Source organism: Pelodiscus sinensis, chromosome 4 (assembly GCF_049634645.1).
Source record: "Pelodiscus sinensis isolate JC-2024 chromosome 4, ASM4963464v1, whole genome shotgun sequence".
NCBI classification, from domain to species: Eukaryota; Metazoa; Chordata; order Testudines; family Trionychidae; genus Pelodiscus; species Pelodiscus sinensis.
In genome coordinates this window covers 17,437,705-17,454,168 of record NC_134714.1, presented here as the reverse complement: position 1 = coordinate 17,454,168, position 16,464 = coordinate 17,437,705, and the positions used below count along the sequence as shown (strand labels likewise).

The window sequence follows — 16,464 nt, the reverse complement described above, 5'->3', positions numbered from 1 at the left end:
GAAAGGAAGTCAAAATGCCAATTGCTGAATCTTCAACAATTGATCTCATATTGGGGTTTCCTGCAACCCAAGCTCTCATGATTCACAAGTCAAATTCTGCTTTTCCCAAAGATTCCAAGGTATCGACTCTGCCCAGTAGACTCTGACACCTTTCACATATAGGTATTCTTAAGGCCAATAATGATGGGTATTGTATCAGTCTCTCTCTTCAGGTACTCACATATGGTGTCAGATCTTTCCTTATGGCTTTTTCCTTGAAGACTCAGATGTCTTCTGTTATTACTTACCTGTTCAGCAGTTTGTTTTCATTTGTTCAGCAATTAATTTGTTCATATTCTTTTCACCTGAATTTCCTCCCCCCCCCCCCCCCCCCCCAAGATCCCTGAGTAGACCTTCTTCCTCTGTTATCCAGCAGCTTTTATGCTTACCACATTGTGAGTTGGGCTTCAGCTGGCTGTGAGGCATTCTGCATTATGAACCTCTGGATGCAGAATTCTTTTATGTTGAGTGAGGCCAATTTTTGTTTCAAATCTCATTGGGCATGTGTTACAAAACCAGTGACTTGTTGGTTCTTGTGATACTTCCCCTTTGCATTTGGGAATGTGGCATAAGATGCTATGCACTTTTGGCTCTGTTAGCTGACAACGGGAGCATTGGAATTCCACGTATTTTCCACCATGATATCGCTGAGGGTGGAGGCTTAAAGCACTCAGCTTACCAACATGTTCATCACAGAAGGAACATGCTGGATTATCATTTGGAAGTTTGATTATCCTGAACAAGAGAAAAAGTGATGTTCACTGGTACCTTCCATTTCAGGTTTGGTGCAGTGGTAGATTCAGCTAGTGAATCTGAGTCCTCATCTTTTTCATCTAACTTGAATCGTGAGTTATCAAATTCATCACCTTCTATGTACCCATTATGTGTTGGTTCTTGATGCATTGAGGGATTCAACACATCTACAAAGTTTTTATTGGTTATAATTCTAGTGAAGATTGGCAGGAATACAGCAGTCTTGCTCTGCAGAGCTCCCAGGCTAATGCCACCTTCACTCCAGTTCACTATCTGTGAGGTGTGTAGGGATACCAGCCTGTCTGTAGGTAACACTTCTTGGTGCATTTGGGAAGGTTCCTGGGTCTATGAAAATAGCAGTGCTGATAGGTGGGTTTCTTACATGTACAGAGTTCCATTGCTGAAGCCAATTACAGCATCCAGGAATTTCATGCTTGTAGGGGCAAGGTTTCTGAGAATTTAATGGAGAGGTGAATGGTGATTAAGTTGTAGTAAAAAAAATCTGAGGGAGTTTATCATCTGTACAAAGGATGAAAATACTGTCCATGTATCTAACACACATCGCTTGCAAATGCTCTACAAGACCAATTATCTTGGAACTAGCCTCAAAAAATGACTAACTGGACTAGAGAACAAACAATTAACAGATTTACATTAACAAAAAAGATGAAAAATTATGGAGACATGGACAAACTAGACTAGTCTAAGATAGACAGAATACCAGTAACAAAAACAACCTTGTGTTTACACTGACTTGAATGGAAATTTCTGGGGAAATCTAGAAATGGCCCTTCCAGGTGCAATGGTAACAGTTCACCAAATCTCTTCATAAACATATATTATTTTCAAGTTTCTGCTAAGTACTCAGAACCAGCTCTTTAAAGCTATTTAGGCATTACTGTGCTCAGCATTGCAATGCCCATCTTATTTTGGAGTTTAAGTCTCATTTTCAAAAAAGAGTTAGGGATTTAGGAGCCTAAATCCAAAGTGCAGCAATGCTTAAATACCCTAAGCCAAGGCCCAAACTTTTAAAGGTAACAGACATGCAATATTACATGTTAAAACCCAACATTTTAAAGTAAATTTTAATGAAGTCAAAATGAAATAAGATACATGTATCTTTTAAAAGATCATCTCTATAAATGCATAGATTAGCCAAAACATGTAACACTTGTCTTAGCAAGAAAGACTCTGTACATTAAACTATGTGCAATTGCATAATAGAAAATATTCAGTTAACAGAACATGCTTGTCAAGATGCTTAGTACAGCTATGCTATATTTAATATAATCTGTGCACTTACATATTTGACAAGTCCTATACATAAAACTGTTCTATTTGTACAGAATGCTTTTGCATCTTCCCTGCATCTGTAACTTAAGTTGTAAGAATAACAAGCATTCTTGAAAAAGCTAGCCCTTTAAGCAAAGACATCAGCAACTTCCACCTGAAGACAGAAAAATAAAAATCAATCAAGGATGTTTAAATATCAAAGCAATCTAAGGGGCGATGTACAAAGTTAAAAAGAGGTAGGTAGTAGGTACCCTGCTCTGCTGAAGCCCCTCTGTTTGCCTTTTGAATGTATGGGGAGATGCCTCATTTGTTTTCATTCCTAAAACTAATCCACTTACCCTTTGAATTCCTCCAGAAAGCAGACATCGTATGCAAGTATCCATCTGGACATCATTAGATTTAGGAAGGAGTCATCACTAACCATGTTGTGGTACATACCAATTGCAACTTAAAACCTAGATTTTATTTTCAATGATTTCACCATAGTAAAAAAAGAGAAAGGTTACAGCATTTGTATCCAGTTTAATAAGGATTACCTGTTGTGTCATCTAATTTGTAATGATGCAAATATTTTCTAATCTACAAATTTTTAAATATTCAAGCTCTCTAAAGTAACTTTTCAATCCAGCTAAATTGTACCAATTTAATTTGCAAGTTTCCATGTGGTCCTTCATCTAGCTAGTTTTTTGATACAAAGTCACTGTCAGTTTGGAATTATGAAGCAATGTTTTACTACTAAGCAAATAAAGATAATCTCATATTCAAATTTAATTAAAAAAGTTTCAAGTTTACTGAAAGCTCACATACAAATGGGATGATATGACACAAATTTGAGTTAAAATATGCATCCATCTACTGTGGTGGCAAATCTTAGCCATACAATGTTGGTTTTTCAACCAGCTATTTCAAAAGCACTTAAATTATTAAAATTCTAAATTGAACACAGGCATCAGCTAGACATACTAGAAACAGGAGTATTTATATTTGAAAGTAAGTTTCATGGAAGTGAGGAATTGGAATATACTCAATCTCTAACTAGAGATTTGAGAATCACACGACAAACAGGTTAGATCATCTGTGGGAAGACAAAAAGGTATGCTAAATGCCAAGATGTTTGTTTCCCCCCATCCCACGGTACTCAGTCTCTTGATACACCAAGAAAAACTTAACTATCTGCAATCGCTTCTCCCCACACAGCCAATACCAAAAGGTTCCAGGAATGAAGTCTCTTTTCTCTCTCCCTTTCCTATCATGTAGGATTCTCTTTCTAGCACCAGTGTACCAAGGTAAAATTTGCTCATTTTATAGTAAAATTGTATACCATATTTGATCCACCCCATCCCCAAAAGTGTTTAGGGACAAGATTAATTACACACACTCTAAAACGAATGTGTAAGTCCTTAAAGAAAGCAAATACTAACCCACACTATATTTGTTGATCAAAAATAAATTGACAAAAGACAGTGGGACATACTAATTTAGACAAGACAGTGGAGGACGCTATCGGAGATGTGAAGGCCTCTAGTAACACTTTTTGTAGTAATTAGCACAAGACAGTTCTCATATCAACAGTTATTTGAAGGTAGATCCCAGTGATAAAACAATTCACTTGATGACATTTACATATAAATACACATAAATAAAAACCTATATAATTTATGTCTGAAATTAACAAAAATGTGATTTGAACTGAATTAATGTAATTGCATTTAGCTGTATGTGCAGCTTCATCAGAGCTTTTCCCTCTAATGATACTCAAGTGGTGTACAGTTATGCTTTTTACAATTCTTAGTTTAGTAAAGTACTACTCTATAAAAACAGAATCATAAAAACAGCACTTACATTTTAATGTAATGTATAAAACTGTATATTTACATTTACACACATTTTACTGAACTACATAAGGTAGTTCATGGTATAAAACAAATCCCTTCTTGAAAGTCTTTCAAAAATACATCAACTGCAAATATTTATGATTAAAAGTTACTAAATTAGCAGCTGACAGGACATTTGTAGTAAAAATATATTTTAGGAAAATAGTTGGAAAAATCTAAACACTGATAAACACTTTAAAACTATATTTAAACAGAAAATATTAGCAAAAACAGACAAAATCTAGTAGGATAATGAGAACTATTGCATATTGCTCTTCAAGAGCCCTGTGAAAACTACTGGCAGAACAGAGGAAGTGAACAGGGAAGAAATTAAATGATGGTAGGAATTAATTGTTGGTCCAGAATCCGGAGGTAAAGGAGAACCCAGGCTCTCTCTGTTGCCTCTTACTGGGGAGGGAGAAAGAAAGAAAGAAAAAGGGGGGGGGGGGAAGAAAAAAAAAAAAGCACGCGCAATCCTCTCACCAAACATACATCCCCTTCAAAGGCTAGAAAAGTTAGGCAAAAAAGCCCAATTCTGAAAGCCTTGGGCTCTAACTTAAAACCATTTAGAGCATGTATTTACAGTTCAATAGACAAACCAGAATGACACTACAAATTGCATGCTAACTTCAAAAGTTAACATTTTGCAATATGAAGTGCTTTATACATATAAATTTTATATAAAACACACGTGCAGTTGTGATAGTTTATTCTATCTGAAAAATTGTTTCCACAAGTTCTGTTTCCTTAAGGATCTGTCTTCTGTATACTTAACAGTTTCAAGATTCAACAAGGATCTCCACAATATGCTCAAGCTCATTAAGATCAGATTTACAGTTAGAATTAGAATTTGTGGATGTCTGAGAAGGAAATGTTTCAAGTACATCACAGTGTCCCATTTTTGTGTTGCTCATCATTCCTGTTAACACTGTATCAAGGTCATAATAAGAATTGTCAACTTCTGAAAAGAGATCTTCAACCGTATTAGGATTTTTATTCTCTAATGTCTCAAATATTTGATCTAATGACTTTTGAAAGTTTCCTCTATTTTCTTGTGGATTCTCCATTTCCCACATATTATTTGGCAGGTTTCTTGGAGCTTGTGCTGAAGTAACTGTTGGCATAATTTCTGAATGATCTTGTGAATGAGGCTCCTCATAGTCTTTAGTGAACGTACTATAGACTGGAACAAGCTTTCCTTCAGCTTGTTCCTTGGATGAACGGCAAAGGATATCTGTTGAAACCAGACGATCTAGAGAAGTCTGTCCTGCACTTTGTGTATTTATCATCTGCCAAGTCCCATCCTGGGTCATTTCCTCTTGAATTTGCCGTACCGTATTGGCTATAAGTACCGAACGACAAAGATTAGGCTCAACAAGCATGTGGCATAGTTGAAGTTTCACCAAAGACATATCTAAAAGTGACTGCCGCTGAAGGTTATATGAAGGGATAGCTTTAAAACCAGCCAGAGTTCCCTCAATATCTTCTTCGCCATCAAAACATTTTCTCTTCAATCCTCGCACAAACATTGTGTCCTGTGAAGGAAAAAAAAAAGTTCTGTAGCACAATCCAGTGCCCTAATAAGTTAGACACTGCAGAAATAAAACTACAGTAAAAACTTTAGAATATTTCATTAAACACAAGAATGATCATACTAGGCTTGCTTTAGCAGTATGGATAGTAAAACACAATGGACAATTTTACAGCAACATACCTATACAGGAAAGTCTTTCAAACTATGACTAGTAAGTCAATAATTGCTTTATGTTCAGAAAGGTGAGCATTAGCTAGCTACTGGTCTGGTAAGTAGGGATGTTAGATAGCAATTAACTAAATATTCATGTAACCACACAAAATACTATTGGTTACATGACTATTCAATAGTCCCTGGGGGCGGGAATGACAGCCAGTGCACTCCTGGCTCTACTCTTGGGAAGCCCCCTGCCACCCTGTGCTGTTGCCTTGTGTTGGCTGGCAGCAGCCTCTGCCCACAGTGAGAGTGGGCCTGCCAGGGACAAAGGCTGTTCCATGGTAGCTTCCCCTGCCAGATGATGCGTGTGGTCAATAAAATTAACTAATCAGCCTATGCTTATTGGTTAAATGTGTACTTGACTACGTGTTGACATCCTACTGGTAAGCATACAATTCTACATCTACAGTAGAAGTTTTCTCGGCAAAATATGCTAATGAGGGACTCATTATCAGGAGTCACTATCTCGTTTGCATATTTTCTGCCTGTTTTTGTGCAAAACCAAGCAGTGTGGACGTTTTCTTTGCGCAAAACCCCCCTTTCCTGCAAAATCGGTATACCCTAACAAATATTGGCAGAAAATATGCAAATGAGATCATGACTCATGCAAATGAGTCCCTCATTAGCATATGTTTTGCTGAGAAAACTCAGTGTAAATGTAGCCCAAGTGTTTTCTGAATTTAACTAATATTGACTGTATCTTAGGGCTCTATATGCCACAAAGTAATCTGTTGGATGTTTATTGAAATTCAAGGCCAATTTAATTTTTTTCTTAGATGCCCCCTAATTCCTTTATAGTTTCCTTTCTTAAATTCTCCTCAGACAGAAGTCTTAGTATGCCTAGACTTAAAAAAAAAAAAAAATTAAACAGATTCATGGAAAATAGGCCCATCAAGATCACTGGGAAGCAACTCCAGGCTCTGGGTGTCCCTAAACCTAACAGAAACTAGGAATTGATGATGGGGACTGATCACTCAAAATTAACCTGTTCTTTCCATAGCCTCTGAAACATCTGGCACTATCCAACAAGATACTGAGCTATATGAGCCATTGGTCTTACCGAGTATAGTTTAAGTCTGACACTTTTCTTTCTTTTTTTTTTTTTTTTTGAAGGGAGGGGCTAACTAAAACCTAAATAATTCAAAATGAAAAATTCTAAATGAATCTTCCCTCACTCCATAACATTTTCAGTTTTATTCTCTGCTTCCCTTAATACACCTTTATCTCTCATTTTATATTTTGCACAATAAATGTTGGATTAGTCAGATGTTTTTATATTAGTTCACCTTCATTCCCCCCCCGGAGTAAGTAGCGCAAAATCCAACACACGACAAGGTAAATTGTTCCTTCCAACATGTTAGACTATATTTGTCTACACTGACTTGAACCTGCCATTCTGTCCCCTAGTTTTATTAAGGGCTTCTAAATTCCCTTATACTTTTTCAGTGAACTTTGTATTGTGTCACCTAAGAGTTCATCCCTCTTTAAGATTCCATAAGGAATCAAGATACAGTAAAACGCAGATGGTCCGGCACCATCAGGAACCCGGAAGTGCTCCGGGCAGCCAGACCATTGGAGCTGCTCTGCCCGCGGCTTCCCGGAATCAGCCGCTGATTAGTATCAGCAGCAGCTGACTTGGGGATACCTGGGGCAGAGAAGCTGGGGTGCTGCCGGGTTGGTCCAGTAGCACCGAGGAGTGGCGCTGCGGGACCAACCCGGCAGCACCCCAGCTGCTCTGCTTCAGGCGTCCCCAAGAGTACCTGGGGTGCTGCCGGGTTGGTCTCGCAGCGCGAGGGGCGGCGCTACCGGACCAACCCCGCAGCACTCCAGCTGTTCTGCTGCAGGTGTCCCCGATTCAGCCGTTGCTGAAACGGACCAGCAGCAGCTGAATCAGGGACGCCTGGGGCAAAGCCGGACTCTCGGAAGGGGGGGGCTATGAGGGGTCTGGGGTGGCATCCCCCTACCCCACCCCAGACTCCTCATTGCCCTCCCTTCCGATAGTCCAGCAATCTGATAATCCGGCACCCCCTGGGTCCTAAAGGTGCCAGATTATCAGAAGTTTACTGTACTTGCCCTGGTAATTGTGATTCTCAAACCAATGTCCATATGGACCTACACTCTTGAAGTATCCCTGTTAATGGGATTCTGGACAATTCTAGAAAGCAGCGTCCATCAGAGCTAGTCACCCCAAGCTTATGTGATTAATATCACCTTGATTCAGCATTTCCTGGTTTATGATGTTGTTTTTTACTTTAACTGTAATGTCCTCATAAAGGAATATGGAAACTTTTTGCCCCGTTTGAGACTGCACAACACAACTGGTTTAAAAGTTTTACTTAAGAAGTTACATACCAGTAACTGCGTTTGATGTAATCCTTCCTCTTCTCCCATGCTACAGAACAAGATTCCATACAGCACGTGTTATAGCTCCACCTACCAGGCAGCAGAACAGTCAGTCAGTCAATTACAGGAGGTACCCAGCAGAACTCCATCTGTTTTCTATTTCAGGTACTTAGGCGCCGTTACTTTTCTGATCACCTCACAAACTTTAATGCATTATCCTTATAACATATCTGCGAGTCGAGGTAGTACTATTATCTCCATTGTACAGAGTTTGAGCAAACAGGCTAAGTAACTCACCTAAAGTCACACAAAGTCGGTGACAAGGCGGGGATTTAAACCTCGGGTCTCCTAAATCCTAAACTAATACATTACTTGCCGCACCGTTCTTCCTTTTTTAGCCACCGAAACAGTAGACTAAGTATTTAACAGTCATTTGGGATATTGAAATATACATAAAGAGGGGAGAAAAGAATCTCTTCAACAGAAGGAAAAACATGCAGTATAGTCCCATTTACCTGAAACAGTATTAACCAAACCTTCATATTATTCAAATCCTTTCATTCATCCCCCTGTATCTAATGTAGGGGGAGAAGGAAGAGATTTAGATAATGCGGAGCTTGGGTTAACAGAGACCCCCAGTAAGGGCTGCAAAAGCTATGAGAAAGCTACCCCGCCACTGAATGGTGGTGCTGCAACAGCAGCAGAGGGAGCTCTTTTCAGGCCTGCTGTTATGGGACTGAGCAAGTGGGTGTGAGAAGGATTGGGACAGCAGAGCTTCAGGACTCCCTACTGTAAACAGGGCAAATGTCACCTGATCCCTACAGGCACAAGGAAGGTAGCACTCTAAGCAGGGCAGGGCAGAGCAAAGTCCTGCTCTGGGATTTCTGCTCTGCCCTGCGCCTGCAAAGATTGTGTCACTGGCTATTGCAACACAGGAAACCCTTTACAGCCTTGCCATCAGTGGAGCGAGCTGGTAAGAGCAGAAATCCTCAGCCAGGAGTGCAAGAAGCTGGCTCCTCCCCTATTAGCTGAGTTCCCAATTATCAGAATCAAAGCTATGTGCCTTATGTAATTTGGCTAATCAGGGTATAGGGTATTGATTTTGTCACTTCTTCCATCCTACATGAAAATTACATAAAGCAAATGTAAGTGGGGAGCTGTAAAACTGAGGTGTTTCCCCCACAGCAGCAGAAAGAACTCAGATTAAAATGTGCTTTTCAAGGCGATAGATTTGCTGGCAATAAATGTAGGAGAAATGTGTTGCTCATAAAAATAGACTTGAAAAACAAATTTGGGTCTAAATGAAGTTTGATAGACCTCTTAACATATTTACTATGAATGTCTCCTGAAATAGAGTTACCGGATCAGGCAGAAAATAGCTAGTTCATTTGAAATTCCAAAAGCTTCAAAGCTAAATATGAAAATAACTCAAATTTTTGTCTAAAAACTTCTGTCAAAAAAAGACTTCAGTGACCCCCAGTTCAATTAAATAAGGGGAGAGGCATTTTCCCAATAATGCTATTGTTAACCAATCGTACCCTTAAGGAGAATATGTTCAAGAATGCACCTAGACTATATGATAGACTGTCTTGATTTTAAGAGAATTCAGGCTAGTAAAGATCAAGCAACGTTAAAAAGTTGCAGATATGAGAATACGTAACTATGATATGTTTTCTGCTTTACATATTTGACCATTTTGGAAAATAAAACCCTACTTCACAAAACAGTTACTATTACTTGCCAAAACAGAATGAAACGGGAATGCTTGCTGAAGAGAACATGAACCTTCAATAAAAGGACCGAGAGGAGGATTCATCAGATCCAGAAACTACTACAGGGTGGTGCCTCCTGCTCGCTGCACTAGCCAACCTCCTTCTCCCAGGGTAGAGAGCCCTGGCTCTTCCCCTGGCCACTGGGAAGGCCACGCTGAGGTGTGGCAGCCCTGGCTCTCCCTGCTCCAGCCGCTGGGGGGTAGAGTGGGCTCCAGACCTAGGCTGGTCTGGCTCCCTCCTTCCGGCAGCCAGGGGATTGGGCTGGGCTGAGGCTGGCCTAGCTCTCTCCTTCTGGCTACCGGAGAAGCTTGGGGGCGGGTGGGTGGGGACTGGACTACACAGAGACTGCAGCTGGCCCACCTCTCTTCCTATGGCCAGCAGGGGGGTGGGTGGGTCAGGTGGGAGCCAGCCAGCCTCTGGCAGGGAGGGAGAAGGAAGGCTGCGCAAGAGCTGAGCCCAACTCTTCCCAGCCCCCGACCATCACAGATGAGTGGGAGGGTGGCTGCCAGAGGGATATCCAGCCCTGGTTCAGAGGCTAGGGCACCTCCTGCAGGATGATCCTTAGTCCAGTCCTCTCCACTGCATTGGGCTCTGCCCCCCCCCCTTCTCGCCGCCGGCCCCTCTCCCTCTGACAGAGATTTTAACTCCAGGAAGCCTGCCATGTGACGGCTGCCAGAGGCACTTCCAGCCTTGGCCCTAGTTCAGGGGTCAGGGTGCCTCCTAGGTAAGTTCAGGGGCCAAGTGCCCACCAGTCTTGTGCCCTCCCCCCCCCACCCTCAGTAGGTCTCTCTAACAGCCCTCCTGCCCTCTGCCATGGGCCTCACTGCCCCCTGCTGCAGATGGAGCTTTTTTAATCCCCCTACAGCAGGCCTCTCTGCTGGCCCCCTGGAATTTTCCTCCCCCCCACCAGAAGCAGCAGTGCTACCGCTCCTATTAAGGATTGGGAGCCAACGGTTGCAGACCCCTGCTGGGTTAGCAGCAGGGAGGAGGGACGAACGGAAGTGGTGGGGCAGCTGAGGGGGGAAGGGGCTGTGGGACACAGGATGACATGATGATGTCACTGTCGTCCTACAGGAAAACTTTTTAAAATAATATACAGTAGACTTCCGATAATTCGGCACCTTTGGGACCCAGGGGGAGCCAGATTATCAGATATGCCAGAGTATCAGGGGGTACTCTGGCAGGGGGCTGTGATGGGTCTGCCAGGACCCGCACTGCGACCGTGTGTGTGTGTGTGTGTGTGTGTGTGTGTGTGTGTGTGTGTGGGTGGAGGGGGGAGTGAAGGGTCAGCGGGGAACGGCGCAGCGAGGGGCGAACCCTCCATCGTTTTGCAAAGAGGCGGGGGAAGCCCCGCGCAGCCGCGGGCGACAGGCCAGCTGGGGCTGCAAGCAGCAGCGGAGGAGAGGGGGCGAGGTGAGGGGCGGCGCTGCGGGACCAACCTGGCAGCACCCCAGCTGCTCTGCTCCACCGCTTTCCCAAGTCTGCCACCGCTTGCAGGCAGGCAGCAAATGGTGGCAGCAGACTTGGGGAAGGGGCGGAGCAGAGCAGCTGGAGTGCTGTCGGGTTGGCCCTGCAGCGCTGCCTCTCACCTTGCCCCCTCTCCTCCCCTGCCGCTTCTCCAGCTGGCCTGTAGCAGGCGGCTGTGCATGGCTTCCCCCACCTCCCTGCAAAACGGTGGAGGGTTTGCCCCTCGCTGCTGCCGTCCCCCTCCCCGGCCGGACGCAGTGCAGGTCCAACAGACCCGTCACAGGGGTATAGTCCCCTTCTCCTCTCCTCCCCTTCTCTTTCTCGGCTCGTGAGCGCACGTGGGGCTCACAGGAGCACCAATTGTCCGGCTGGCTGGAGCACTTCTGGGTTCCAGTTGGTGCCGGACTATCAGGAGTGCCAGACCACTGTTTACCAGACAATTGGAGTTTTACGGTACATAGGAAAGGACAAAGTGATACTGCAGAGATGGACGGTTTCAGCCTAGTCAAACTGCAACTTCAGTAATACATACTAAAGATGAAAGCGACTACTCGAGTAGTCGACTACCTGATAAATTTAGATTTATCAGGTAGTTGAGTCACTACTACTCACGTTCCCCCACCTTTGCTGCCTCTGTATCAGAGGGAGGGGAGGGAAGGAAGTAGGACCCAGTGCTGGGGGGAACCCCAGCTGTCCCAGGGCCACCCCAGTTCATGTCATCCTGCTGTGGCTCTGCGGCAGGCTCTTACTACATTGAAGATGCAGAACTGCAGTGGTCCTGGAGCTGGCACAAGTTGGGACTGCTTGGTCCCGGCTCATACTGCCCCCCGGGAGCAATTTACATTTAAACTACAGAGCCACAGAGGCAGTAGCGAGCACTCCCCTCCCCCCCAATTGACCAATCCAGTAGTCAGGGGAATAACTTAATTAACTGCCACTTAACATCTCTAATACTCACAGGGAAAAATAGTTAGCCAATGCAAAGCAATGATAAACTTGACCTGTTGCATGTAATTTTAGGTCATTCCCAGGAACAATTATTTTTGCTCCTGAGAACCAATAGGTTCTCTTTGTATCCTCTTATTAAGCAGAGTCCTATTTTTCATAGTTATAGGGTAGCAAAGCCTACTATAGATTTGCCCACTGACATAAAATTAGGGTTTGGGGGCACAAATTGCAATTAAAAAAACCTGAGTTTTTAACCTCTTGCTTTTAAAAAAAAAAAAAAAAATTAAAAAGATCTTGCTGTTTTTCCTGCATCTGCACACAAACCATAGCTACGAACAGGCATTCATAGCAAAAGAGTGTTAACTCTGAAGTGTATGGACATATCTACACTACAAACTTAAATCAACCTACAACCCCCAGAGTGACCACACTAGCCTCCTGTCAGTGGTAAGTGTCCTCACCAAGAGCACTCCCACTGACTAAAGAGACTCCACAGAGCTCCCCTACTGGGTACCCAGCTGCCCCTGGACTTCTTGCCTCCCCAATTCCCAGCTGGTGATGTGGGTGGGGTGAGGAGAGAGCTACCTGGGACTTCATCTCTGGCAGAGAAATCCGAACCTAGAGTCCAGTTGGCTGCTTTGCTCCTGGTGAGGAGTCAAGCGTCCTGTAGGAAGCCAGGAGCAGTCTGTGCAGCCAGGCTTGCTGCACAGACCAAGCAGCTAGAACTCTGGGGGGAGAGGGCAGGGCAGGGCAGGGCAGAGAAGCAAGAAACCCAGCAGGAGCTTAGGTGGCAGCCCAGTTTGGAATGAAGACCTAGGGGTGAGAGTGACAAGACTACATGTCACCCTCCCTACACTGACATAAGCTTTGCAACTCTCATGGAGGTCAAAGCGGTGGTGTACATTTGTATTGGTGGGACCAAGGCTGCACTTAAATAGTTAGATTGACATAAACTGCCTTATGTTGCCCTGTGTAGTGTAGATCGGGGTTCATAATTGTAAATCTTGTTTCTCTGCTGATCACCAAAATAGAGCAATTCAAGAAGTGTACTTGGTCCACTGCTGTTGGACAGTGACAAACGAGGAGAGGTCAAGTTGCTGTCTGTTTAGAAGCTAGAAAGTTGAAGTCCCCTGCCCCCAACAATTTCAAGTAAACATTAACCTCATCTAAAATGGGGAAGCACAATTTCATCCTTTCGTGAGCACTCTACATGAGTGCCAAAGCCCAAACTGTTCCGTTTTCCTGTGTGCCAAAAGCCCCTTGATTTGGTAGTTAATCTCCTTTAGCTACTACAATTCAGAGGCGCCAATACAAAAAATTGCAGCACATGGGCATCTGAAAGCTGGAAGAACAGATTGAATTCAATAGAAAAATAAGTAGTTTGACGAGCACATTTAATTTACAATTACTTGAATGGGGCACAGATCTTCAAATTTGCTGTAGAAGCCTTGCCACGGAATTTTAGGTACCTATTTTGCAAAACTATAAATGGCAGCGCACACCAGACAACATTTCTGAAATACAATAGCAGAGCAGAGCCTGGGTTTGGGGGGGGGGGGGGGGGGAAGCAGCCCTTACCACCAGGGTGGCAACAGCGCCAGGGGGTCACCCCCATCAATACAGGGCGGGGGCAGGAGAGTACAGGGCAGTGAGGAAGGGGACAAGATACAGAGACGATGCAGTGGACAGAGGAAAGGTGCCAGCGTGGTGATGGAGCAGGAAACGCGCAGAGGTGCGTAGGTGGGGGGGGGGTCAGCCCCCCCGATTACAACTATCCCCCACAGGGGCAGGGCAGCGACCCCTCCCCTCCGAGGCAGGACTAGGGCTGGCAGGAGTCTCTCCCAGGAGCACACACGGTACGTGGCGGCGGTGGCAGACGACGGGGAGGGGGAGCGTACGGGAGGAGTTGCGGCCGGCGGGGTTCAGGCGCTGGGGGGCGGCGGGCGCGTGGGGGGTTGCGGGCCAGGGGGCACTGGGGGAGGGCCGCACGCCGGGAGGGGCAGCGAGCGCTGGGCGGGAAGCGGGGAGGGGGCGCGAAAGGGAACAGCGAGCTCAGGCTGCAGGAGGCGCCCCCCGAGAGGCGGCCTAGCCCGCTCCCAGGAGACCCTGGGCGGCGGCGGCAGCTGCTGCTCGTCGCCCCTCTCTGCTCTGGGACCCCGGGGAGGGGGATCCGCCGCCATTTTGAATCCGCTCCCCACCGCGGGCTCTTCCCCGCCCAGCCGCTTCCAGACCGGTGCCCCTGTTTCGCTGCCGCGGACTAAGAGACGATCCCCGGGGGAAGGGGGGGGCAGCTAATCCCGGGACCGCGGAGCGCTTCGGCCCGACCCCACTCACCTCCTCGGCGCCTCCCGACCCGCGCCCGGCTCCCGCCTCACCGACTGCTCCGCGCCTGAGAGAAGGGGCGGGACCAAGCACCCCCGCCAGCCCCGCCTCCTCCCCGCCCGCCATCTTATTGTCAAAGCCCACAAAGAAACGGTCGTTTGCCCCCTCCCTACCCGGCCTGCCATTGGGCGATGCTTCCACCATGTAGCCACGCCCACAGCGAAATCTTGGTCGTCATTGGCAGTCTCCTGACCGTAAAGCACCACCCACACGGCATCCACCCTTCCATTGGATGACGGGTTACCATGGTGCTCAGCCCCACCCCACCCCCCTCCAACGTACGACTGGTTGAGGGGTTACCATAGAGCCCATACCCGCCCCTTAGCTGTCATTGGCTGAGGAAAAGAGCGAGGTGGAGTTTAACGTTCAAATAGCTGCCAATGGGCTAGGCGGGCCCCCTGCCTCTGCCTATTGACGTGACCAGGATCCTGGCCACACTGGCTCCAAAGCCAGCACGAGTGGGGCCTGCCCGAGAGCAGCCCGGGCTCTCTCCTCCCTGCTGCCCCGTGGTGGCAAAGGAGCCCCTCCCCCCTTACCCAGGACCCTGCCCTACTGCTGCATGGGCTCCTCCTGCACATCATGGCTGGGCACCATGTGCCCTCAGCTCCCAGCTTGAAATCTAGTGCATGGCACATGCTTGGCTTTTCCCTTAACAGCAACACCTCTGCTGCCTGCAGGCAGAACCCCAAGGGACCATCCCCACAGCCTTAGGGGGGTCAGACTATGGCTCAGCCTGCTCAGTTTCCTGTTCTGGCAGTAGCTGTTGCTAAATGCTTCAGAGGGAATGAATAGACCAGGGCAATTATTGAGTGATCCTTCTACACTGCAGGCGTCTTGCCCCAGAACTCTTTTGCAAAAGTCTGCCGCAAGAGCACATCCGCAGTGATGTGCTTTTGCACCAAGAGCGTTTTGTGGATGTTCTCTTACCCAAGAAAGCTCTGATGGCCATTTTAGCCATAGGGGTTTCTTGCACAAGAAAACCCTATTGCTCATCTGTACTGCCTTCTTGCGCAAGAGGGCTTATTCTTTGTGGGGAGAAGAGTAACTCTTGCACAAGAAGCCCTCTGTTCTGATGCTTTACTGTAAATTTACTTGCGCAAGAATGTGCGTGCAGTGTAGACGCTCCGCTAGTTTTCGCACAAGAACGGCTGTTCTTGTGAAAGAAGCCTGCAGTGTAGATGTAGCCCTCCAGTTTTAGCTTCTAGCATAGGGTTGCCAGGTGTCTGGTTGTCAGCTGGAATGCCTAGTCAAAAATAGGGATATGATAGTATAAGGCAGATGTGGGGAACCTCAGGCCCCGATGCAGCCCCCACTGCTCAGTTCCCTTCCCCCTAGTATTGGGAAACCTGTGCTGGCTCTTCAGTCCCCCTGCCGTCCCATTGCAGGGCTGGAAGCACACAAAATCTACTAGGCTGGGCCTCCCTAGGCTCTGGTGTGCAATGGAAAGGTGGGGAATGTCTCTCTCCTCATTTGGGGCTGTGTCAGTGAGGGGTTTTTGTTTATTTTGCTTTTGTCGTGTGTGGCCCCCTGACCAAAAAAAGTTCCCCTCCCCTGTGAACAGTTAACTAATGATCTTGGTTTTATCAGTTAACCTGTACTGTTACACACAGCCCCTTCCCCAGAAGCGTGGAGGGTGGGGAGCCAGATTTTAAGCAAGCTTCCTGTGAGCACAGGCTTCTGGGAAGCTACCTCTCTCTCTTTCTTCCCCCCCCTCCCCCCCCCCCCCCCCCCCCCCGCCGCCTCTGATTGAGAGGTTGCAGCACAGGTGGGAGTCAATACACGTAGGAAGGCTGATTTTAAGCTGGCTCCTTGTAGATTACCAGCAACCAAAGAGCCACTCCTT

At 46.1% G+C, this 16,464-nt stretch overlaps 1 protein-coding gene and 1 long non-coding RNA gene across 2 annotated transcripts in view; one reads left to right on the top strand and one right to left on the bottom strand.

The window, feature by feature from the left end:
• Positions 1-1,850: 1,850 nt before the first annotated feature.
• Positions 1,851-14,706, bottom strand: CDCA4 (cell division cycle associated 4). The gene is made up of 3 exons (XM_075926427.1): positions 14,574-14,706; positions 8,062-8,142; positions 1,851-5,494 (listed from the first exon to the last, which is right to left on the bottom strand). Exons 2-3 carry the CDS (start codon positions 8,098-8,100, stop codon positions 4,739-4,741), a joined length of 795 nt encoding a protein of 264 aa, XP_075782542.1. The 5' UTR covers positions 8,101-8,142; positions 14,574-14,706; the 3' UTR covers positions 1,851-4,738.
• The window catches only part of LOC102453109 (uncharacterized), a 52,494-nt gene continuing 49,963 nt past the window's right edge, over positions 13,934-16,464 (top strand). Inside the window, exon 1 of the long non-coding RNA XR_331314.4 lies at positions 13,934-14,095. This is a non-coding gene — a long non-coding RNA (uncharacterized LOC102453109). The remainder of the gene's footprint in view (positions 14,096-16,464) is intronic.

Bases quoted from the DNA above. Each gene is read 5' to 3' on its own strand.
- CDCA4 (XM_075926427.1), bottom strand. From the start codon at position 8,100: ATGGGAGAAGAGGAAGGATTACATCAAACGCAGTTACTG. The intron at 5,495-8,061 runs GTATGTAACTTC...TTTCCTTCACAG, and splicing joins TACATCAAACGCAGTTACTG to GACACAATGTTTGTGCGAGG.